At 33.4% G+C, this 25,250-nt stretch overlaps 3 protein-coding genes and 1 pseudogene across 6 annotated transcripts; 2 read left to right on the top strand and 2 right to left on the bottom strand.

Annotated features, from left to right (window-relative positions):
- Positions 1-4,931: 4,931 nt before the first annotated feature.
- LOC111289641 (protein ENHANCER OF LHP1 1-like) lies at positions 4,932-10,581 on the bottom strand. The gene is made up of 12 exons (XM_022880861.2): positions 10,182-10,581; positions 8,785-9,887; positions 8,411-8,587; positions 8,140-8,253; positions 7,254-7,358; positions 6,934-7,068; positions 6,777-6,832; positions 6,569-6,671; positions 6,379-6,495; positions 6,036-6,162; positions 5,809-5,939; positions 4,932-5,623 (listed from the first exon to the last, which is right to left on the bottom strand). Exons 1-12 carry the CDS (start codon positions 10,453-10,455, stop codon positions 5,294-5,296), a joined length of 2,772 nt encoding a protein of 923 aa, XP_022736596.2. The 5' UTR covers positions 10,456-10,581; the 3' UTR covers positions 4,932-5,293.
- Positions 10,582-11,485: 904 nt separating this feature from the next.
- LOC111289634 (flavonol 3-O-glucosyltransferase UGT89B1 pseudogene) lies at positions 11,486-13,163 on the top strand (annotated as a pseudogene). Its single transcript, XR_016329356.1, has one exon. The product of XR_016329356.1 is annotated as a flavonol 3-O-glucosyltransferase UGT89B1 pseudogene (transcript).
- Positions 13,164-13,969: 806 nt separating this feature from the next.
- Positions 13,970-16,770, bottom strand: LOC111284570 (uncharacterized). 3 transcript variants are annotated; one of them, XM_089746675.1, is made up of 3 exons: positions 16,358-16,770; positions 14,801-15,493; positions 13,970-14,568 (listed from the first exon to the last, which is right to left on the bottom strand). In XM_089746675.1, exons 1-3 carry the CDS (start codon positions 16,625-16,627, stop codon positions 14,536-14,538), a joined length of 996 nt encoding a protein of 331 aa, XP_089602801.1. In that variant the 5' UTR covers positions 16,628-16,770; the 3' UTR covers positions 13,970-14,535. The 3 variants fall into 3 exon arrangements, with proteins under 3 accessions (XP_089602801.1, XP_022729012.2, XP_089602800.1); XM_089746674.1 differs by having other exon boundaries at positions 14,561-14,729; XM_022873277.2 differs by having other exon boundaries at positions 13,970-15,493; positions 16,358-16,768.
- A 1,818-nt stretch (positions 16,771-18,588) lies between these two features.
- Positions 18,589-23,391, top strand: LOC111284562 (uncharacterized). The gene is made up of 3 exons (XM_022873263.2): positions 18,589-19,074; positions 20,765-22,184; positions 22,929-23,391. The coding sequence occupies exons 1-3, from the start codon at positions 18,658-18,660 to the stop codon at positions 23,162-23,164; spliced, it is 2,073 nt and encodes a 690-aa protein (XP_022728998.2). The 5' UTR covers positions 18,589-18,657; the 3' UTR covers positions 23,165-23,391.
- The last annotated feature ends 1,859 nt before the right edge of the window (positions 23,392-25,250 follow it).

The following is a 25,250-nucleotide window of genomic DNA, read 5'->3' as shown; positions in this document are numbered from 1 at the left end:
GGTAATTAGATTATATTCTGTTTTTTCATAATTACTTATATTTTTTCATTTACTATTGTTTTTATGTTCAATTTAGGGGCATGGCTGCAGTTGATAAAAAAAGCAAAGATAAATTGGGTATCATTATCGATAAATATGAAATATATTCTTTTACGCTGAGTTTATTTAGATAAATATTTTCTAAGCCTAAATGTTATTTTTCAGGTACTTCGTCAACTAGGAGTTACCGAAGATAGATATTATGTCTTTTGTTTAATGAGAGAAATAGTTTTATATGATTTTATGAGCACATCATTCAAGGTTAGTATTAATTTCATACAATAATAATATATTTCAATAAAAAAAAGCTAAACTTTGTGCTCGTTTAATAACATTGACTTTTGATTTTTTGTTTATAGTGAGAGAGTAAAAGAAGCTTTATGAAAGATGAACTTGATAAAGTTCGTAAAGAGTGGTCTGATTATATATTATCATTCGTTACACTTTGAGGTTAGAGAATGTTGATTGGCTGTAAATATATGCATTACATTGGTTCGAATTGTTTTATAAAGGCATGTTGGTTAGATTTTTTTAATTTTTGATTGGAGTATCAGTCCATCATTATTGGTATATATTTGTTTTATATCAATTACATTATATAAAGACACATACAACGATAAGCACCAATTGTGAAATATACTTTTAAATGCCAACGTTATCAGTTATAAACCCAAATTATGGGATAATAATGAAGTATTATGATGTTCATAATTTAAATATAAAAATAAAATTCGTAGTATCACAAATATATATTTGATTCACACAAGTACGATATCCATTATAAATAAACCCATATTTAATTTGTCACATAATTTGCATATTTACAGACTTCCCTTTCCTGCCTTAATTAAATAAATAGGTTTACAAGATTATACAAAAAATTTGTATACAAAATGTAGTATGGTCTATATGTGTCCAGGAAGAGAAAAGTCAAATAATGGATAATATGCATTACATTCATTTAATTGTTTCCTAATGTAATTACTTTTAAATACAGTCAGCATCGTAAAGAAAAATTTAACTTTATGATTTTCTTTTAACATATACTCACCAACAATGAATATTTCATCAAGCGTGAATTTGTCATGTTACATTATTTCATTGAAAAATGACTCTTTTCTATTTATATTCTCGACTTCTGTCTAAAAATAAGTTGAAATGCTTTTCATCACATTCACAGCCTTATCATATGAAGCAACAATATTGCCAATCAATGCATCAACTCAACAATTGGTCCATCCTCGCTCCTAGAACACTTGTTGGTTGACAATGTCATCCTAGCGTTGCTCAGAGTAGCAAAACCAATTACTTCATCATCATCTCCTCTTTTCATATTTCTTTTGGCGTTGATATCAAACTTAGGAAAAAAATAAGCATTGTCATTAGCATTCAATGATTCAACAGCATTAGCTATTATTTCAGCTCGTTGATTGGTTGCTTTATCAATTTTTAATATCGTTTTAAAATCATTAAAAAATGAAAAAAGTTTTTTCCTTAACCCTTTAGCATATACATGTCACTGGCATAAGTTAAAGCAAATACGAATCAAATAAAACCCATAGAAAAAAATGTAAAAAGATAGATAAGCTATAATATAATCTTAAAAAACTTACCCAAACCTACTCATAAAATACTTCTTTCTCAACTATGATATATTTTTCTTTATCATTCCATCCAAATCCACTAGAAGTTTTCATATCACAAATTACGTGATTGTTTTTTAAACAACTTAACCCTGAATTCGATGTGGGGGATGGCTTGAAGTTGTGAAATAAGAATGAGTTGCTCCAGCATTTGTTCAATATAACCTAGATATCTAACGCAGAATGTCCCATTATCCTGTTTTCATCTAAGATCTTCAACTAAATAATGTAGGCATTAAACTAGATAGGAATTCTCTTCTTGAGTCTATGAATGGTTACCAATGCCCAAATTGTCCAATCTTCTTCTAGATATGCCCTGAATGGATTACGATGGATTGGCACGTGATGAAGACATGTTCAATTCCTAATCACACATTAGACATTATGAAACAATATCAATATAGTAAATAAAAAATAATTAAGGGAATAAAATAAATGAATACACATGGAAAGAAAGCAAAGAAATGTATACTCCAAATTGTAATATTCATTGGACACTCAAGAACGCCTTAAATATATTGCAAATATATATTCAATATTGATATAAAGTAAATTCTACTCTCAACTATATGGTACATATAATAAAAATCATTGGATAAACAAATAATAAAATACAAAGCATATCTATAATATCATTATCCCCAATATTGCAACCAATGGGTGAATATCTCATTAGCCATATTATCTCTAAACTGAGTCCAAGAATTAGATGGTTCAACATGTGTAATCAAATCTTAATGTTTAAATTCATCTGGTTTGAAAATACTTTCTTCAACAATATTTCCTTCAATAGGGTCAAAAACCATTTCAGACCTAATAAAATTATGGAGAAAGCAACAAGCAAAAATGATTCTACACTGTATCTTAATTGAATAAAATGACTTCTCCCTTAAAATTACCCATCTATCTTTCAATATACCAAAATATCTCTCGATATAAGTTTTTGCTTGAAAGTGTTTCATATTGAAGTATTCATGTGGGATCGTTAGTTGAAGTCTTATCCTCCAATCACTAAAATAGGATCATTGACCTTTATAAAGTGCCAAAAATCCTTTTCCCATTTATGTTTTTGGCATCACACAAATAGTAATTACTTATTAGAATACTCAACAACATTAATAATATGGATATAAGGTGTATTGTTATTAACATTACATGAACATAATAAAAATAATACATTGTGAGATCGTCAACCATTCCTATATATAATGGTATACCTTAACACTCTATCATCTACTACAGATCCTTCCCATCCTAGTAAAAACACATACAAATTGCATATCTATGGTGCAAGCACTAAGGATATTGATAGCAATTTCATTTTTTCTAGTCCTGTATCTAGGCCTGTCAACTGCGTTTACATTTACTTTGATGTATGTCCCATCTATGGCACTCAAACAACCCTTAAACAATTTTCATCTATTATCTGTTGAATTTTTAGGTATAGGTTCAAGTTTTTAAAACGACAATGTATGCAATCTTAAAACAGATTTCAAAGTAAATGAAATTGTCTATTAATCATCTTTCTAGATTTGGTCACTTTACGCTTCATAACCTTATTTTTTGTATAATGGACGATGGTGGATAAAACTAATTACTAGTCTTTCTATTAACATATGTCTAGATGATTATAACCTTCTTATCTTTTAAGCAGATGACATAATTTTGTAAAAACTCTTCTATTCATTTTAGTATTATCTAGACATTATATATCACTATCAAAGACCATTACATTTAAGTTTAACTCTTTAATACGTAACCTATCATAAGATGTTTTACTATAAGATAGTCTACGTAGTTTTCTTACGTTAATATTTAATAAAGTTATACAACAACACATAACACATACAACAAAGTCTCCATCTGGTTCAAATGCATCATAAGAAATGTAACCAAGTGCATCATCCTTCTTAATGATAAACCAACCATAACTATTTAGAAGACAAAATATCGTTAAACTTGAAAACATAATGGAAAGCAAATCTTGGCATATGGTAGATGGAATCTATCAAACATCATTAAATAAAATATAAATAAAAAACAAAACATTAGAAGATTGGAAGAAGCTAAAACAAATTAACAACAAAACAAGGCGTTTATATCATAAACCTAAATCCATATCTAAATGGCTTCTAAAAAAATGAAAAGTAAATTCATTGGAAGGCAACATCAATTATGCACCATCAATAAAAAAGTATACGCACCGTTTCATGTAAAAAACGAAGATAAACTTAATAGGATGAGAATTAAATGATGGATGAAGAAGTTAATATTTTTTTTAAAAAGAAAAATAAATGCTATGAGGTGAGATTTATTGAAATACAAATTAAAAATGTATTGGTTATTAAAACATGATGAAGACATTAAATAAGGTATTCCATATATACAAACACCATATTTGATATATAAATTTAGGCTCTTCTACTTCATGATTAGATGTTAAAACGTTCATATTGTCAAATATAGTCATTAAGATGAAAAAAAATTTAATATAGGGTAATTAAGGCAATTGTAGGAAGAAACACCTCAAATGATAATTATGTAAGGTATTTTTACATACAAACACCTTAATCATTTGCTTATAAACATGTCTGAAAAGAATCATGTCATAACACTCTAATCAATGAAAATAAAAAGATTTATTTTTAATTATCAATTAAAACATTTCAATTGAAAAAACGCTTTAAATAATTGAGGCAAGAATTATTTGGGACGATTAAAAAAAAAACACCATATTTGATGATCATTTAAGATATTTTTGAGAAAAAAACCATTTAAATGATCATTATTTAGGACGTTTCTTCAATAAAAACACTTTAAATGATGAATTAGTTAAAACATTTCTTCATGTCAAACATTATTAATTGCAATAAAAAAAAAATTTTAGCAACAAAAACATATAACTAAATTATAATCACTTTCAGATATATTTTTCAAAAGAATAATGATTATTTCATAATTTTTTATTTAAATCAAATTTAAAAATAACATAATATTTTCTCTTAAAATCCTAAAATATTACAAGAAGAGATAAATTTCTAATTCCAAAATTTAAAATACTATAAAAAATCAATCACTAACTAAACATGAAAATTAAATATCCACTATTCAAATTTCAAAAAAAAAAATTATAAATTCTTCAAAGCCAAATGTCCCTTTATTTAAAACGTTTCTTTATGCCAAACATTATTAATTACAAAAAAAAAAAAGAAGAAATGAGCTCAGCTGCGACTTCTTAAATGCACTTAATTACAAAAAGTAGAATCCAAAGTTCTTTTTTTTTTCCTTTTGCCTATCAACAAAGTAATGGTAATGTTAAGAGTATATTTGTAGGAACAGGCATTTCTTCTTTCCATGTATCCTGGCCCATAAAAACTCCTCTCCTAGGAAGAATTTTACAGGGGAGGTGACATCATCAACTCGTGAAATATTATCTGCTTAGATCCATTAAACTTCTAGATTTTATCCTAAAAAAGCTGCTTATAAATTAAAAATAATGTAAACACTTATATCTAGCACCATGACAGTGAACAAGCCCCATGCATGATGCCTGTTTCACCTTACTTTTGCCTGACTTAGGCCTTGTTTCTTGAAAAAAAACTAACGCAACTTCACTTGACTGTCGACTTTAAAAATGGATTAGAAGGGCGTTGAACTTGTAACTTCTTCTCCTCCTTCACAGTATTCGCATGGCTAGGTCCAGCAGTTCTGTCCTCTAAATTTGCAGTTTGATCACCATCTGTTTTTTGCTTTCCAAATTTAACTCCATCTGAAGATTTTGCTTTCCTTTTGAACAGTGGTGCTGAGAGTTTAGCTGAAGATGATGAAATAATTGGTTCTGAAATTTCACTTCTTTCAGTTGCTGTATCAGCTTTAATGGAAGGAACATGTTTTGAACTGGGAAGAGAAGTTGAAACCCCAGTTTTACTTCCCAATCTTTCCTGTTTATAATAAAGGTATAAACAATAAGATCAGAATCCAAATCTAGCAATTTTAGAAGTCAGGTCTGTTTAAATGTCGAGAGATAGCCAACAGCCGCCTGGCCTATTGATGAGTGTTCCAGTGACCAGGATTCAAATCCTGACAGCCTTAAATACCAAAAAAAAAAAAAATGTTTAGGGCTAACCTCCAGTATATTGTTGAATCGTTCTGCCAAAATTGGTAGTTTCAGAGCAGTGGCAAGCTGTATTGCCCCTCTAACTGATTTTTCAACTGATAAAAGTTTTACAAGTTCAATAGCTCTCACTAGTTTGTCACCTGCAAGAACCGCCAGAAACAAGCTTAACCGGTTATGGTGTAACCAAGGAAAGGATTGCATCCAATGAAAGGTTACTATGAGTTTCAAAGACTCACCATTGCAGCAGGATGCAATGAGCCGGAAGATGCATCTATCTTGTGCAGCCTCTATGTCAAAAGCCTCATCATCAAGAGAAGTAGTGTCCAAGCCTTCACCAGCCATTCCTTCTATTCTTTTTTGAATCTGCAAGGTTTATGCATCTAATAAGTTAACCACCTAACAGCCCTAATTGAAAGTTGAGAACATTTCATATAAGTTACCAGAGTAGAAAAATCTTAAGCAAATTTTTATCCAGAAAATAAGAGGGAATTTTTTTCAAAAACTGCACCAAAAGAATGGACTTTCTTAACTGATAAACCTTGAAAAGCCAAAATAAATAAACAAATAAAGGATCAGTACCTGTGAGAGAAGCAGGTTCTTCAGCATAAACTCGTTTTCAAGGGCTTCTTCTCCGAGATCAGATAATGCAAGAGGAAATGACATGTTTAGCAAAGTAAGAACTGGTTTAGGAAGCACCTGAAAAGGAGAGAATGGTCATAAAGCACTGGTTTAAACATAAAGCAAGAGTGGAGATGATGAGCTATAATACCTGTGGGAATGAATCTGGATTTTTACAAACAACACAAAACAACTTGCTCGCATTCAACCCAACCACCCAATAATTCTCACCAGACTTCCTCTCTTTGCTTGAACTGCAAAGAAAAATGCACATTTATTACAAATATATTCGAATTTAAAAGTAATATGCAGTAGTAATTAAGAGCATTGTTCTGCATCCTTAAAGAAGAATATCAAACCTGAAAAGAGGAAGCCAATTGCCACCATATTGGCTTGTGAAAACCCTTAGCACTCCCTGCAAATTTTTTCAAGATTCAATATCCAAAAGAAATGTAGTTGTTATGATAACTTGAAAACAGAGTCCAATAATACTAATAATAACAGAGTTCAGAATACCTTAGAATCATAAGAGCTTAACTGGCCCTCTTCACTAAACCCAAACCATGTTAGATATGAACCAGGAGTCAGTGGAAGACGTCCTTTGAAGGGTTGGGTTCCTTTAGATATGTTGAATATTCTAAACTCTAGCATCTGCATGTTTACATAAAAAGAATCTTATAACATCAAGTGATGAGCTCAAAGAAAGCTTATGACAAATTCACCAAATATTTCTGGTCACCAAGGTCACCGTATCAATTTAGATATTACCATGTTGATACTAGGTGAGTCATTGAGTCATGTACCTTGTAGTACAATTCATAGCAATAGTAATATACCTGCTCATTAGATGGAAGACAATCAGAAACATGGGTGACAACTGCTAGCTCATCCTTGAAGCCTACTGCAGTCACCACGGGCCCATTAAGTGAGAGAATATGTTTCTGCAATAAAGCTCATTAGAGGAAAACAAATAAGCACAGGCATAAACCAAGATTCCTAGTTATTAAGACGATTTACAGCTAGTTTTCTGTTTGTGATCAAAATAATGGCATAACCAATGTAGCATATATTGACCACCACCAGCACACCCTTTTTTTCTTCTATCATTTGACCTATTCATCTATTAGCCAATCCTAGCAATTGCAGACCAACAAAAAATTTGCCACAAGACTTGCCATCAATATTATGGTTAGATATCAACACAAAACACTAAAATCAATGAGTTATCATAAATATGATAATCACAACAAGGAAACATCCACTAAATGTTTGGATTTATGGTGAATCAAATTATGTTTAACCATTGTCCATATCAAGCTTTCCAATCATGCTTTGACTCTTTTTTGTACCCTGAAAATGGACAAAAAGAAGAAAGGGGTAAGAATTGAATTGATCTCTCTTTTTTTCCCGTTTTGTTGGGGCTTTCTTCAAAATATTTCTTGTTATTAACAGAGCATTTTAAGCCAAACTTGAACCACCTAACCAGTTAATCATTACCACCACTGGCCTCACTTATTCAAACGGATCCTTTATATTTGTTAGATATGACATTGCTTGACTTCAGCTATCTTCGATATGAAAATTTAAACCAATTATGCAATGACAATTTCCAAAAACCTACCATCCCCTACAATGGATAATGAAAAGGTTATAATAATTAAATCATCTTAACAAAGCAATCATTTCATGAAGCATAAAATAAACAGTATTAGGTATACAAACCTGCAAACCACCATCAGTAAAGATGCGAAGAAAATTGAGACTCGTAATTGCAGCTACCCAAGTGGCACCAAGTGCAACTGCTCTTACTTCTTCATCTTCAAATCGCATGTACCACTGAGTTCGCAACACGTACCAAAAGTCATCACATTGTGAAACTTCACATCATATGCACCAATGTGAATATATACAAAGATAAGCACATGCATGTCTAAACTGACGCATAAGAGCAAAGCATGAAAACAAATTGTTTTGAGATGTTCAGTACTCTAACCTCACTGTTGTTTGCCCAGCTGCTGAATGGTCGATACATGAGAGTGCTCATGCCCTTCTCGCCCTTACAAGGATTTGCAAAAACACTTCCATTTTCATTTAGTGAAGCCATTGTGAAACCATAATGATCAGTCATTGGTGGAACTCGTGGACCTGTGCTCGTATCATGAAAATCTATCTGCATCAGACATGCATTTAATATCAGCACACGATGGAGGAAAAGACATGCGTTTCTTTTAATGCTTGCAAACCCAAATTATAATAAAACCACAATTGATGACTAATCGTTCATCCACAAACCACTTCTCAGACAAAAGAAAAAGAAAGGACATAAGGAAGGAAAGAAGGATTGAACTAAACAGCAGGCAGAAATACCTCTATATGGGAATATTCATCATGTTTGATTGTAGTTATACTTCCAAGCATGTTGTAGCACAAGAAATGCCTTTTTCCAGGCTGTGGTGGAGTGGAACCTGGCTGAAAAGCCTCCTGCATTTTTGGCCTAAATGCCATCATGCTTCTCAATCCATCTTTTTGTTTATCTGAATTTTCCTTGTCACCACGATGCACTTTTTTTCGGGATTCAGTTTTTGGGAAGCTTAACTCATCATAAACATCTTCATGCTGATCATCATCAATTGCCGACTGTTTCCGCAATCTTTTTCTGCTAGGAGGCTCAGACTCACCATGGTTATCCTCACCAAGATCACTTAAACTACCTGACATGCTAAGCTCCTGATCCTCCTCATCAAAAAAGAGGAGGCCGTTATTGTTCTTTGATCTGGAACTTGGAATGTCTTCTGTAGGAGACTTCATTGAGAAAGGAACAACTGATTCCCACAGCCCATACTTTCCCATTACATCAATGACAGCAAGTGCATTTCCAATTGGCTTCCATGCCATGGAACATATTCTGTCATCAAATTTCTGCCTGTCAATATCCTGCTTCCGGTTAACATCCCATATCAGAACTTGCTTATCCAAACTAGAAGTAGCCATGTATTTCCCATTAGGTGACCAAGACAAGAAACATATAGGCTGCGTGTGATCGCCTCTCAAGGTAAACAGTTTTTCTGCAGTGTCCCTATCATACATCACAACGTCATTTTTCAAACCAGGGACAGCTAAAGTCTCCCCATCAGGACTCCAGCTAAGTGCATTTAAAGTGGAAGTATCTGAGCCAATATCAGGAGCTACACCTTTGAGGGTATATAATGTTCTTCCAGACTGGAGTTCCCAATATATGACAGTTCCAATTGAATCAATTGATGCTAAGTATTCTCCATTAGGATCAAAAGCTAAACCTGTGACAGGTCCTCTGTGTCCTTTAAGAACCCTTGAAATTGAACCATCTATTGTATTAATAAGTTTAATGCCCTCATCATCACCAGCAGCTGCTAGCATGCTCCCTGATTTGTTAAAGGCAAGCGCACGAATTGGCAGTGTGAACCTGGTGATATTAGTCTCAAACTCTCCGCCTGACAAAAAGGATCATTAGATTTTAATCAAACCAGATCAACCACAGAACAGCCATGAATGAAACAGCAAAATAATTATAAGTGATGACGAAAAGGATAAATATCAAAATGCAAAAGGCAATATGCAAATCCCATAATGATTTCAACTTTTTCAGATATTATCAACCAAATTTTACCAATTAAGCAAAGCATTTCTTAGTTCTAACAAATAACCAGATATAAAGAGAACAAGAAAAGGCTACCCATCTCAAGAAAAGAAACACCCACACAGTTACAGAGAAAGAAACGAATTACCTGGGAATTTATAGAGCTTAACGGAATGATCAATAGATCCAGAGGCAAGACAGGTAGAATTGGGGCTAAGCGCCAGGGCAGTGACGCCATCCCGGTGGTGGCGAAGTACCCGTGTCGGATTCGAAGGAAGAAGAGGATCGTGAATCGAAATAGAGGGTTCAGATGATGAAGCAGTCACCAAGTGGTGGGCGTGGAGGTCCCATGAGATGGAGCAGAACGAGGCATTGGAACTTCCCTTGTGTGCTTCCCTTAGCTTCACTGATTTGATTTTCATGGCGGAGGCTATGGGGGCTCGAAATGAAGGGTATTGACGTGATTTCTTTGAATTTTTGCTTTTATCAGGTCAAGTTGATCTGGTTTTGGCTTCGGTTGTTCTCTTGGCGGGAAATTGAAGCCTTGAATTTTGGATTTCGCGGGTGGCAACCGGGAAAATTGAGGAAGGAAAGAAACCGGTTAACTTCGTATGGGGCCTACGGGCCTTTTACTTTTCATTGGGTTCAGCATTATGTCTTCCTTAGCCCAACAACTAATCTTTGTTCCCAAAGTCAGGCCTCTAAAAAATCTTTGGGTTCAGCCCACGATTCGGCACTTATCAGCCCTTTTATTTGCTTCAATCGGCTCGAGTCATGCATCAATCATTGAACTAAATGTTCAGATAATTTTTAATAATCAATGTGATTGGCTTGGATTAAATAAACTAGTTAACATAAAAGTTGACGAATCATTTTACTTAAATTTCAAATTTTATTCCTCAGCATTATTACCATATCTTATAATATATTTAATCAATGGTTGAGATATCCATGGCACGATAAGTTGATAACTAATTTTTTTTTTTGTTTTCACGAGCACCCCTACTTACTATTAGCTTTGAATCTGTCACTAGGAAGAAAGTAGTGAAGTAACCGAGCATACCACTGTCAGCAATAGATTGCTCAATTCAAATATAAGATTTGATTTGTTCATGCAATCATTTTTAAGATGTAAAAATAAAAAAAATATACAATTCTTGATCTAATTGAAAGATAGCTAAGTTCCATGTGACCATGTTCGTTACTGCAAAGGCAGACCAAATTTTCAAACTACGTGAATTCCAAATTCCCCAAACTACATGAATTTAGAATCCATAAATTTGAAAGTTCCTTTTACAAATTATGGTACTTAGATTTATAACTACGTAAATGCTCTTCATCTTAATTATTAAATACTACTTAACATTATCTCATCATCCAGCATTATCATGTCAACATGATTAGAGACTAATAATTTAATGATTAAAAAATATTTATTCAAAAGTTTAGGTGTTAAATTAAAATTTTAGTAGTTTAATGATCAATTTAAAAATATGACATTCATGAGTGACTTGCAGCGTAATTTACCCTAAAATAAAATCAACGCAGGAAGATCCTATGATTGGGTATCGCTTCTTCTCAACGCTCTAGCCATGTCGAACACCGCTGAAGCACATATCCTGGTCTACCCGTTTCCAACGTCGGGCCACATCCTCCCATTCCTTGACCTTACTCACCGGTTACTCACCCGCGGCCTAACGATCACCGTATTGGTCACCCCCAACAATCTCCATCTCCTAGATCCGCTCCTGTCACGCCACGCGCCCTCTTCTCTCCAACCATTGATTCTTCCCGCCCTCGACCCTTCAACAACACCCGGCCTCCTTGCCATAATGCATCGCTTACGTGAGCTTCACTATCCTGCGCTACTCCAGTGGTTTCGGTCCCAAGCTTCTCCTCCTGTTGCTATTTTCTCCGATTTCTTCCTTGGTTGGACGCAGAGTCTCGCTTCTGAGTTAGGAGTCCGACGTATCGTCTTCTCGCCCACCGGCTCCTTCAGCTTCTCCATGAGCATTTCGATGTGCCGCGAACCACCGAGGATCGATGATCCCGAGGACGTAAATCATACGTTGTCGTTTCCCAGAATCCCTAATTCTCCAAAATACCCCTTGTATCAAATCACCCGTCTTTACAGATTCTACAAAGAATGGGACCCAGAAAAGGAATTTTATAGAAACAACTGGTTTGAGAATCTTGAAAGCTGGGGAGTCGTGTTCAATACCTTTTCTGACTTAGAGAGCATTTACATTGACCACATGAAGAAAGAGATGGGCCATGATCGGGTTTGGGCGGTTGGGCCCGTAATGATGCCGGTCGAAGATGATGCGTTGGACCCAACGAAGCGCGGTGGTTCCAGTTCGGTTCCATGTCATGAGTTGATGGCGTGGCTGGATGCGCGCGAAGACCATTCGGTGATCTACGTGTGCTTTGGGAGTCGCATGGTGCTGACACGTAAGCAAACCGATGAGCTGGCGGAGGGGCTCGAGCAAAGCGGGGTCCATTTCGTTTGGTGCGTGAGGGAACCCATGGACTGGCAAGCCTCAGGCGATCACGGCGTGATTCCGGTGGGATTTGAGGATCGCGTGGCGGGGAAGGGCTTCTTAATCAAAGGGTGGGCCCCGCAGGTGGCGATTCTTAGGCACCGATCTGTGGGCGCGTTTTTGACTCACTGCGGCTGGAATTCAACACTGGAAGGGATCACAGCGGGGGTGGTTATGCTGACATGGCCAATGGGTGCGGACCAATTTACCAATGCCAAGTTATTGGTTGATCAATGGGGGGTTGGGATCCGAGTGGGTGAGTCGACTCAGAATATTCCCGAATCGAGCAAGTTGGCTCGCGTGTTGGTTGAGTCACTGGATGGGACCAGACCAGAGAGGGTTCGAGCAAGGAGGCTGAGTGAATCGGCCTTGGGTGCAGTTAAAGGAGGAAGCTCAGACAAAGATTTGGATTCGTTGGTTAAAGCGGTTAGTGAACTAAAAGCGAAATAGGGGAGCAATGTAATAATAACCACAAGTTTCTGACTATTTGTGTAATTGTGTTGTGAATGAACATTATTCCATTCATTCCAACATGTCTGAATCGTGTTTGTTTGAATATATTTGAATCGGGTTTCCTTTGGACCGAACACACGTAAAATATAAAATTTATCATATTATAATTTTAATCAATACATCAGATACTTATCAAATATGCAATATATTTTTAATTTTTTGCTTAAGGATGTCAACGAAGCAATATTTTTTTAAAAAAATTATATGTATAAATATTCGATTATTTAAATTTTTTATCAAAATATAAAATAAACAAAAATTAAATTTAAAATTCAAGTTTGTTATAATTAATAAAAAATAAAAATTATTTATTAAGGTTCAAAACTTTTCACAAGTATAAAATTTTATATATTTTACATATCTAAAATCTGATAATTATATGTTTATAACTATCCAAATCCGACATATACAAATAGAATAATAACATATATTTATTTATTTATTATCTAATATCATTCCTATTTTTCTAAACTTATATACTATTTTTATCAAAATTTTAAATTATTTCATTTTTATTTTTTTACGTATCGTTTAGGTATCATTGTATTGTATCTTAATTGTAGGCAATAAACAACTTTGTATTATAATCATCAAGGTCACAAATTTATGAACTTTAAAAGAGATAAAAGAAATTGACAGATCAATGCTTAATTTTTAATCATTAAAGCAGGAAAACTACTTGCTATCTCAACAATTATAATGATAAATCATCAATCATTATATTATCATCCACAAGACTGGTTTCCTCTTAAAGTGTCAAAATTGGCAAATTTTTTATAATCTCATGGCTCAAAAACTTTGGCTGAGACAGGGGAATGTAGAGTAGTAATGGCTTAGCTTACCCTGGCATCTTGATATTCTTTTTGTCAATCAACTCCCAAAATTCAACTCCAAGATAAAATGTAGGCCTTCTTGCAAAAACCGATGCATCAGACATCATCTATGTTTTTACCCCCAAAAAAATAAAAGAAAACCCATCCATGGAAATTGGAAACATGTCCAATGCAATGATTATCAATTAATCTAAAGCATAGACTTGTTTCAAATGAACAAGGGGAGATCATCCACCCAACAATGTTCAGCATGAATACCACAAGTTCGATGTGAACAAAAGAGACTCCAATTTCCTTGGTATCGACATCAAGCCTACTCTTTCTTTGTGGTTTCAGATGAGCTCTTCTTCATGTCGTGATCTACAGCTTGCGAAAAAAGACTTTAATTGAACTTCAAACAATGCTCCAAACTCCACCATAAAATAGTCCCCAATCCAGAAAATGTCAGGCCAGGTTAATTTGGAGTGTTCCGAAAAACATGTTCGGCAACACAGGCTTCGACATACAGGAAGCATATCCTAAATCACTACTTAAAACAAGCTCAAACGAGGCAATCTTTTTTTCCAACTTAGATTCTATAAAACACTAGCCAATTCCATGTCCTTTATCACTGAATCTAATCTCTGAGAAAGCCCAGCTCTACGAAACCCTGCAACCAACAAATCATAAGTTGATTTCGTGAGCTTATGAGAACCCTTAATATGTTCCAAAAATAAATCTAGCCTATCATAAGCTTCTTCCCTGAAGTAACAGCAAATAACCCTCTCAACATCATCAGTGCATCTGAATGACAACCCTTGTTTCAACATCCTACCCACAGAGTATTCCATATCATCCAATCTATTTAATGCGGCATACATCCTTATAATCCCAGAGTTTACCTGTGACAATACTGCAGCAACATGACCGGACTCCACTACAGTTGAAAGTAGCTCCTCCATTTCATCAACCTTCCCATGTTTAGAATACAAACCCACAATCTTCTCGGCCATCTTTACACTAATTTCCTGCCCAACTTCCAAAAAAGATTTCAAGAACTCTTTAACTTGACCAAACCTTCTCCGCCTACAAAACCCTTCCAGCATATTCTCCAATATGGACTCACTAGGCATTATTCCTGTCAACATTATTTCCTCATAGAATTTGTCAGCACCATCTAAGTCTCTAGATTTAATACAACCAGAAATGAGAGATTCATATGTTTGAAGCGTAGCACAATAACCTGCAGCTTTTTTTGCTGAATACCAACTTTTCATGGCAACAGCATTTCCCAAACTTGAAAACCCAATTATGAAAGTTTCATAAGTCTCAGCATTTGGATTATAGCCCTCCGAACTCTCCATTATCTCAAATAAGCTGAATGCTGTTATCACATCATTCGAGGACAAGCAAGCATGTATAAGGGAATTGAAAACAGAAGTCGTGGGTTTAATTCCATGAACCTCCATTGAAGTGAACACATGCATCACAAGTGAAACATTTTGAATCTTTGCACAGAGAGACATCAAATTCAAATATTGATCATAATCTCTCTCATTTTCCTTCAACATTTTCTCTAATTTCCATTCCAATACCTGAAAAATCAAATAGTAACCTAAATTAAATAAAGGTAAAATCACATTAATTCAATAAATTAAGCCATTGTTTAACTTGGGTATGGTTTGAAAATCGAAGTTAAAACCGTGATATAAGTGGTTTTGCAACGTAAATGTTTGGCATTTGCAATGGTAAAATTACCATAACAGGATAAAATGTCCAAAAAAAGACATGCTGACGAGATAAAGAAAATAAAACCAAAATTCAAACAAAGGTACCTTACAATTATTACTCCAGAAGATCAAATTCATTGGCAAAAGCAAGTGGCAACATGCTTTTGTTTGAGTGTAAGAACAAACTCATTGGAATCAAAGATTTTTTTAACATAAGTTTCACCGTCTATGACACTGAATTTGTACTTTGCAGTCAAACATCAAATGCTGTCCACCACTCACTTCCATAATATTACTAAATCCAGAAGGTCATGGGTTCGAGTCGTGGAAACAGCCTCTCTGCAAAATAATGCAGAAGGAAGGCTGCGTACTATGGACCCTCCCCCAACCCTCGCAAGGCGGGGAGCTTGTGCACCAGGTTTTCCTTTTTAATCAAATATCAAATGCTAGCCAAATGGGGCCTAACAATGGCATAAAATAAAGCAATCAAATTCATTTTGTAGCATTCAAAACCCTAAATTTCAAAAATTTTGATTCCACGGGAATCAATAAAACCCTGATATATGGTTCACTAGAGCAAAATTCTAAACATAAAAGAAAGATACAAATCTTCAATTACTTGAGTTCTTCCATTCCATTAATGCCCAAAATCTTAGCAGCCAAACAAGGCATTGCCAAAATTCGATACAATTAAAAAACTTAGAAGACAAATCAGTTTCACGGTTTTACCAGCTGAGCCTTCTCGGATGACAAAGATGGGAGACCGGCGACGAGGGCATCCCAGGAAAATTCAGAATTTTTTAGGGCAAAACGGCCATGTGAATTAAGGGTAGTCTTGATTGATGAGCTGGGCACCTGAAGCAGCTTCTTGAGAAGAGGATTGGAAGACGATGATGGCTCGTCACTGAACAAACGTTGAGATTTAAAAGGGAGTAGCACCATTTGAGTGCTTAAACCTCTTCTAGCTACTGATAACAAAACCTTGGTAACCAACGCCATTTCTTCCTTCTACTCGGAAAATTTTTTCTCGGCAATTTGGTTTTGTTTTGGCAGAGCGATGCAAATGGCAAATAATGAGGGTTTGGTTGCAGGTTCAACTCCCTATCAATCAAAGATAAATTTCATAAATATAACCTATGGTTAATGTTGAAATAAAAATATTCTTAAAGCTTTAAACGTGATATTTAACCAATTTGCAATTTATTTTATTATTTTATTATTTTTTTCGACTAAATTTATTTTTTATTTTTAAAATCAAACAAATTCTCTCTTAAAACTCAAACAAATCCACAAATAACATTTAAATAACCAAAATTTTTACACTATTATCATCATTACAAATTAACATCACTACCGAACTTCATTCTTATCTCATTCTCTCTCTAAAAATTCATATTCTCTTTCAAAAATCATCAAACCCTTTCTCTTACTCTAAATGTTCTTCTTTGGAAATAAACCTCTAAACCAATGCTCAAATCTTATAATAAAGTGAATCTCATTGTCACTGCTACTTCATCATTGTACATCGACAAACTCATGAAATACTTTTTTTACTTAGTAGTCGTTCAAATTTTTTAGTGTTTGTCTCGTCTTTTCAATACTCATGAAAATCAGAGATCTTTAATTTTATTGCTTTTTTGGGTTACTTATTTATATGCTATTGAGTATGATTTTATTTGATTTGTTATTGGTTTTAGCTATAAAATTGATTGTTTGGTAATGGCAAGGCTAATAAGTTACTGTTGAATTTGGTGATAACTGTCTAATTTGATGGTAATATAAATTTATAATGGTGATGGTGGTGTGAATATTTTGATGATTTGACGATTATTGTTGGTGGATGAGTTTAAGTTTAAAAAGAGTATAAATATTTAAAGAAAAAATATGAATTCAAATAAAAGAATTATAAAAAGTTAAAAAAGAAAAGAATCCAAAAAAAATGACGATTTTTTGTAAAAAAATAATAAATCAAATTATAAGGTAATTAAGTGTCACATTTTAAACTTTAAAGATATTTTTATTATGATTTTAACCACATAATATATTTTTGAAGTTAATCCAAATAAAAATGATGAATAAATAAAATACTTATAAAAATTATTTTTAGTTGTTGGTTATTCATGTTATAAATAAACCTATTCAACATTCTGGGTTATCTATCAAATCAAAATATTCAACAAAATTTAAGATGATTTAAATAAAAATTAAAACAAATTAAATAAATTCAGACACAATTTTTATATTCGTTTGAATTTCAAGTTTGATTTTGAACAAAAAAAATTAAAATATAAACATGACCCAACCAAGTTCCAATAAAACATATAATTATATAAATATATATATAAATTTTAATTTTTATATTTAATATTTAATTTTTTAATTTTTTATTAGATAAATAAAGTTTAATAAATGGTTTTAGAATTTTTTTTTTTAATGTTAGTCAATTTTGAAAAAATTTTTAGATATGAAAATCAAGCTAAATCGAATCAAATATAAATAAATAAATAAATTATTAATATCAAATATAAATTTAACTCAAATTTAATTCGATTCGATCTATAAATACCTCTAATTATAAATTATATATTGTAATTTTTATGTTTTTATAAGATTTAAGAGTTTTTAAAGGTATTATAAGTTTAGAAATATTTTTTCCTCAAAGTTTTATAATATTTGTTACTTGCAATTTTATAATATTTATTTACAATAATTTTATCATTTTTTAATAATTTTCTTTTTTGATAATTAAAAAAAAGCAAAAATATTTAAAAAAAACTCTTGATTTTCAGTCTATCATGATACTTTAATAACGTTTTTCGTATTCAAAATTTTTTTAAATACCTTTAAAAACCATTTATTGGGCATTTTAATATATATATATATATATATATTTGTATCCCTAAAATATCCTTAGAAACTTTGTTTACCGTCTATATTCACATATCAGAATTCGATGGAATGAGTTACCCAACGAGTTTCGGACAATACCCCATACAAGTAGGGATTTCTTCATAGTTAAGTGAGTTGTGATGAGTGAACGCGAGGAAACGAGACGGGGGGTGAGTCAGGAACAAAAAATGGCGGGTGACTCAACAACCGACTCGCCATCTCCTTCCCCAAACAAACGTCTCAAAATCACAACCCCTAATTCGAAATCAATCATCCAAGACGAACCTAGTAATCATCATCAAGAACAACAATCAGCGGACGGTGATGATTCAGATACCGAGAGATGCGGAATATGCTTATCGGACGGTGGAAGAAGAGCAATCAGAGGCAAAATCGACAGCTGCGGTCATTTTTTCTGCTTTGTTTGTATCATGGAATGGGCCAAGGTGGAGTCGCGTTGCCCTATGTGCAAGCGCAGGTTCACCGCCATTCATAGAACTCCGAAGGAAGGTGTCTTTGCTTCCGAACGGATCGTTAACGTCCCTCAACGAGATCAGGTCACTTATCTTTTTTCGTTTCCTAGTTTAATTGTTTTTTAATGGCAAAAGGGTAAAAAAAAAAAACCTCTGACTTAAAATTCAATTATCATTATTTTTTTTTCAATCAATTAAACCCTCAAACATCTATTTTCATCAATTGAGCCCTTGTTAGAGGAAAAATGGTTAACTGTTTCTGTCCAAATATGAGTGAAATTAGATGTTTAAGGGTTCAATTGATTCCAAATAGAAAATTCAGGACTTGATTGATTGCAATAAAATGTGAGGGGCTTAAATGATTATTGAATTTTTGTTTGAGGTCTTTTTTAACCCCTATGCCTTATTTAATTAATTTTGGCTTGCTCTGCTAATTTGAGCTTTAATTTTTATGTTTTTAGAAGTTTAATATTGTAATTACAGGCGAGGGATATATTAGGAGGATAGCTGACATTTGGGCTTAAGGGTTTTTTCCCTGAATCAGTGGAAATTACAATCATATATGCTTCAAGAAAGAAACAAATCAACAATCAACAAACCAACATATAATTAATTGGACTAAACACACACACGCAATGGGATTTGAACCTATGGCCTAAAAGTTCCGGGGCTTCTTCGTTGCCAATGAGATAAGGCTTCATTGGTGTTTTTTTTTTTTTTTTTAAATTGTTCTTTGTTCTGCGAAATTCTGCTTTGGTGTTTCTTTTATTTTTGAGGTTGGTGATAAGAAATGTCTTAAAGTAACTTTTTTTTTAGTTGAGCAGTTCTTAGACTTTGCCCAGAAGACCCCTTCCTCGGGCCGGTTTAAGTAGGGTTATTTACATCGGCCTAACGAATTCATGAGAAACTACGTTTGAACTCAGGCAACTAAGAGAGGAGCAAACTCTCTTTGCCACTTGAGCCAACATCTATTGGTCTTAAGGGCACTTGTTAAGATTACTATTTGAGTAACTCTTCAGTTTATGTGTTCACAATTACTATATCAATAATTAACTATTGCATTTCATAAAAAGATTTACCATTTTAAAACATTTCATGATGGTATCATTTTCATTACTATGTCCTCTTGTCATTTTAAAGTTAAATTGATTTTTCTCATTGTTAATTTATGCTACAAGTAACAATCCTCTTCCCCAGTGGAGTTTCAGTGGGAGCACTACTGTCCTTTCCTATTTTTACCTTTCAGCATATGAAATTTTTTTGGTCAAAAACTTAAAAGCACTTGATGTTTCTTTGTTGTTTTTTCTTCATCTTTCTTTTCCTAACATAGATAAATTGATTTGAACATGTATATTTTCTGCATTACAATATATAAATCTTGTCTAGGCTTGAAAATTGTCATGGTGAAATCACCCTGTGTCTGCGTTGTTTATTGAATCTGGAGATAGCATAATTGTAACTTTATTTCCGCACTCTTATAATTAGTCCTATAACACATAAGCTGTGCTTTTAATTAAAAAAAAAGCACGGATGCTGCATTATATCTTTATGCCAGGCAACTTGATACCTGGAAATTGGAATATATTGGGTATATCATTCAGTCGAGTTATGGTTTGTTTGCCACAGCTACAGATGAAGTGCAAAAATGCCACCACCCAAGTTAGCCTATTTTTAGTTAGAGATCGGGTTTATTAACTTTATTTTGTCTGTTAAAGAGGTGAAATGCATTCGATACATAGATTTTGACATATACTGATATCTGTTGCCTTTTCAGGTTTACCATCTCTTTGGAAATGCAACATCTGAGCCATTTGATCCTTATGCAGAAGTTAAATGTAGTGTGTGCCATGATATAGCTAATGAAAGTCTTCTACTACTTTGTGATCTCTGTGATTCAGCTGCTCATACCTATTGTGTTGGATTGGGTGCAACTGTACCTGATGGTGACTGGTTTTGTCATGACTGTGCTCTTTCCAGGTCTGAACATGAAAAAACTGAGGTTGATATTGACACTGATGATCAAATGATCTCTGCAAACTCTAATGTAAAATTATCAGCGGAGACAAAATTTTCAATTTTTGATATTGTTCAAGAATCAAATATCCCAGGATTAGCAGGACATAATGTAAGTGTGTCTTCATTTCCTAATGATTTGCCACCTGCTATCGTCCCTGGATTTGAAAGCAGTGGTGAAGATGAAGTAAGTCATCCAAGTGAAAGAAGTAGGAATACTGTGGGTAATTCAACTGAATCGGGTGCGAGAACATTGCGTCTTTGTCGCAATGTCCACAGCCGCATACGAGCCCTTCGCGAAAATTGGCATGCACTGCAAAGTAGATCATTAAGTTTCTCTTCTAATATGGTTGAATCTGGTGGTGGAAGTTGTAGAAAAGGTAAGTTCACTGCAGTATTTAATTGTAGATCAAGTGAATCACAATCATCCTCTTCCACAAGTCAACAATCTACTTCTCAAGACAGTTTTGTTGAGCCTAAGGGAGACTTGTATGATATTGGCAAGGCATGGAAAATGATGAATATTGCAAAGTCAATGCAAAAGAATTGTAAGAGGACTAGTAGTCTTAGCCAGACCTCAACAAAACTCTCTTGCCTTGGAAATACTTCAAAAGAGGCAATTGGCAGTTCAGGTCTTCATATATCTAAAATTCAGCGAAATGAAACTAGGAATGAGCAAAGAACAGGCAAAGAGAAGTCTTACATGTATTATTGTCATGAAAGGGAAAAGGAAAAGCACGAATCTCCAGAGGCTGAAAAGCAGAAGAGGAAGGTTATGAATATAGAATCCAGTGAGGGAGTTCTTACTTCTCATTCACCTCGTTTTTTTCAAACTCCATCATCTACAAAGGTCCATATTGAAAATGGCTATCATGTAAAAGATGTGGGGCCATTTGTGAAAAATGCACAAAATAGATGTCCAGAATCATCACCTAATGTAAACACAGAGGGCCAACCTTCTTGTTCAACTAGTTTGGTTGATTCAATTCTAGGAGGATCTGCTGATTCATTGGATTCCAACTTGGAGGTGGGTGTATCTAAGTTAAATATACCTGATGCGAGAACCAGGTTGGAGAAGAATTGTTCCAAAAGCAAGGATAGAAAAGATGATAATGTCAAAAGTGAGATCCAATCCCTTGTTAAACTCAATTTGAAGCTCCTAAGCCAAGACAAAAAATTAGGTATGATTACTATAATTGAACTTTTTTTTAAAAAAAAACAAATGCATAATTGAACTATATTATCTAAGGGTGTTATTCTAACATATGTCTTAAGAACACTTGCTAAATACTATGACAAATGTCATGAAATAATAATTGATTAAAGGAAAAACTCTACATTCAAGGTAAACCGGTGCATTAAATGCAATAGTATTTCCTAAATGCAAATGCATATCTGATTGAGACTGGAAATATTAGACCTTGTAGTTGAGTGATGTTGAGATCTATTACCATCCTGAATTAGAAGCATTTTAGTTTCCATCAAGTGTTCAGCTTTTTTTTGTCTTCAATTGCCAAAGGACTTGCACTATTAGGTTTGTGGAAGATCCTTTGGGAAGGCTAGCATGCCAACAAAATTTAATATTATGCGTGTAAGAAAAGCATAGCAAAATGATAGCACCCCAACAATTACGAAGTATGAAAAGAAAAATGAAAAGGTGAGGTCCGTGAGGAGTTTATGTGAATGATTTGAAGATTTATCTGAAAAGCCCTCTTCCTTTCTTGTGTTGTTGTCCGGGTTTATGTGTGTGTGTGTGTGTGTGTATGTAGTTTATTGTGATCTTGGTTTTGTATGGGTTTACGTATGCCTATAAACATTGTATGTGAAAAATGAATATAATCTTTTTGCATTGCCCTTATAAACTCTAGTTTGCTATGATCTTAGATGTTTTTTGATTTGTGAAACATGACATTTTTTGTCTGCAGGAGTTGATGCATTCAAGGAGATTGCGAGGCTTGCTACCCATACCATCTTGGCAGCATGTGGTTTTCAGCATTCAAAATCCACTATCCACTCTTTTCCGAGGTCAGTATGTAGCCATTCTGAAGATATGAACCTGCGACATAAGTCCACTTTGATGCCAAATTCTTGCCGAGAATGTTTCTATGTTTTCGTAAAGAATGTTGTTTGCTCCATTATGATTGAGAAAGGTCACTGTTGACCCTTATAAGGTTTTACTACCAAGCTGTTAGGAGCATATCACTTACAATAATTGTATTACAATTAATCAATCAGGTTTTAGAGTTATATAGAGTCTATCAAAATATTATTTAGAGTCCACTCTGATAAGTGGTGGATCTTTACATATTTATTGATTGTAATTAGACAATTGTAGCTTGTAAGAAACGTAAAATAATAATGCACAAATTTAACTTGGGGTTATCTTTATTTATCGTTAGGGATGGCAACAGGTTAGGTGAGGCGGGATTTTGCTCACCCCAATCTAGCTTTATACTTATAATATTTGAATATAATCTAATCCAATCTTTTTTTTTAATACTCAAACTTGATTTAATTCAAAATTAATAAAATATTATTTTTAATATAAATATAAAATTAAATAAAAATAAAAAATATAATTAAATAATTAATTAAAAATAATTATATATATATATATATGTTGGATCGACGAATTTGTTTTAAATTCAATCTTGATTTTGTCTTATAATTATCTAATTTGGCCTGAAATCTGGTTTTTAAAAATAAAAAAATTATCTCTAAAAAGGTTGAATCGAAATTCCTTGGGACAGGTTAGGTTGCTAACCTTAATTATTGCTAAGAGAGTGAGGTTCAATCACTTGAAGAGTTCAGATTTTCACTTCATATACTATCAGTACTCGGTTGAAGATAAGCAGCAGGGCCAAGAGTTCATCGATCGCTTGTCGTAGTTACGTTTTATTATTAGATCTTTAAGAGTTCGGTGAATGAAACGGTGAATGAAACCACATGCATGGTGCAGTAGAAATTTTCCCACCACATATTGGTGATTAGATGATTCTATAAATGGCCACTTACGACTTGAAAGTTTGAATGGGAAGCAACGCTTTGGAAAGGAAAGATTCGCTGCTCCATTACTGTCAAATCCCATTATCTCTTTTATTCCAGCTTGTGGCTACACAGTGTTCCCATTGGAAACCAGAAACTGTCTTCTCAACAATTAGGACAAACCAAAAACAAAACGTGATATAGATTCTTACCGATGTGGGAGTGCCAAGCCTAACTCAAGAATTTTTTAATTATTTAATCACAATAAAAAATTATATAAAGATTTATCATTTATAGATGTAAATTTTATTTAAATTTTAATAAAATTTATATAATTTTAAATTATAATTAAATATAATACAATAATCATAAATAATATACTCTTTTTGATTTGTAAGTGGAACATAGACAGGTCTCCGGCTGGGTTACAAGATAAGTCCAAGCTCAAAGGCTGAGACCGCTGAGCTGAGCAGCACTAAAAGCAAGATGGAGATGGGCAGCACAGAAATTTGTAGTAACTGAGGCATCAGAAATGGACCAGCACCGGGAACGAGTGGTCCATCCCCAATCCAGAGTTCGAGACCCCAACCTCAACGTGCTCAAAAAATTGGGTACCCCAGGCCCCAAAAGATGGAATTTATTTTCCCCCAAAAAAGAAAAAAAATAAATAAGGTAACCTGTTCAAGGAATAGGAGGCTTGAGAATCTAATTTTGGCGGCAGTAGAATAGACACTTGTCCTTAAAGAGTGGGGCCACGTTTCATGAACTAAAACCAGCCAAAAGAAAAGCGGCACGTGAGCAATCACGTGAGAAACTCGTCAGCGAGACGTTATTATTATTATTAGAATTTTTTTTAATCTCTGTGAACTTAATTCATTTAATAAAAATATTATACATTTAAATTCTTTCAAATTTATACTTTTAAGATCTTAATTAAAAATTATGAAATAATTTATATTCGATAAATTTTGAATTGACAGTATAGGGTACTTCGTTTCATGCTGGGGTATATATAAAAATATTTTTATAATTTATTTAGTTTTATATTTATATATTATATTATTAATTATTTTTTAATATTTTAATTTAAAATTTTAACTTTAATAAATATTATATTTATATATAATTTATAATAAAAATAATATTTTTATAAAAATTATTTAATTAATTTTGAATCAAATAAAATCAAATGCGAATTATCTGTATATTATATAAGTTCAATTTAAGTCAAGTATATTTTGAGTAAACTCAACAAACATTTT

Source organism: Durio zibethinus, chromosome 17, assembly GCF_047325235.1.
Source record: "Durio zibethinus cultivar Kanyao isolate XHJ-2024 chromosome 17, ASM4732523v1, whole genome shotgun sequence".
In the NCBI taxonomy this organism is placed as follows: Eukaryota; Viridiplantae; Streptophyta; class Magnoliopsida; order Malvales; family Malvaceae; genus Durio; species Durio zibethinus.
The sequence above is the reverse complement of the archived record's forward strand: the minus strand, read 5'-3'. Positions and strand labels throughout refer to the sequence as shown.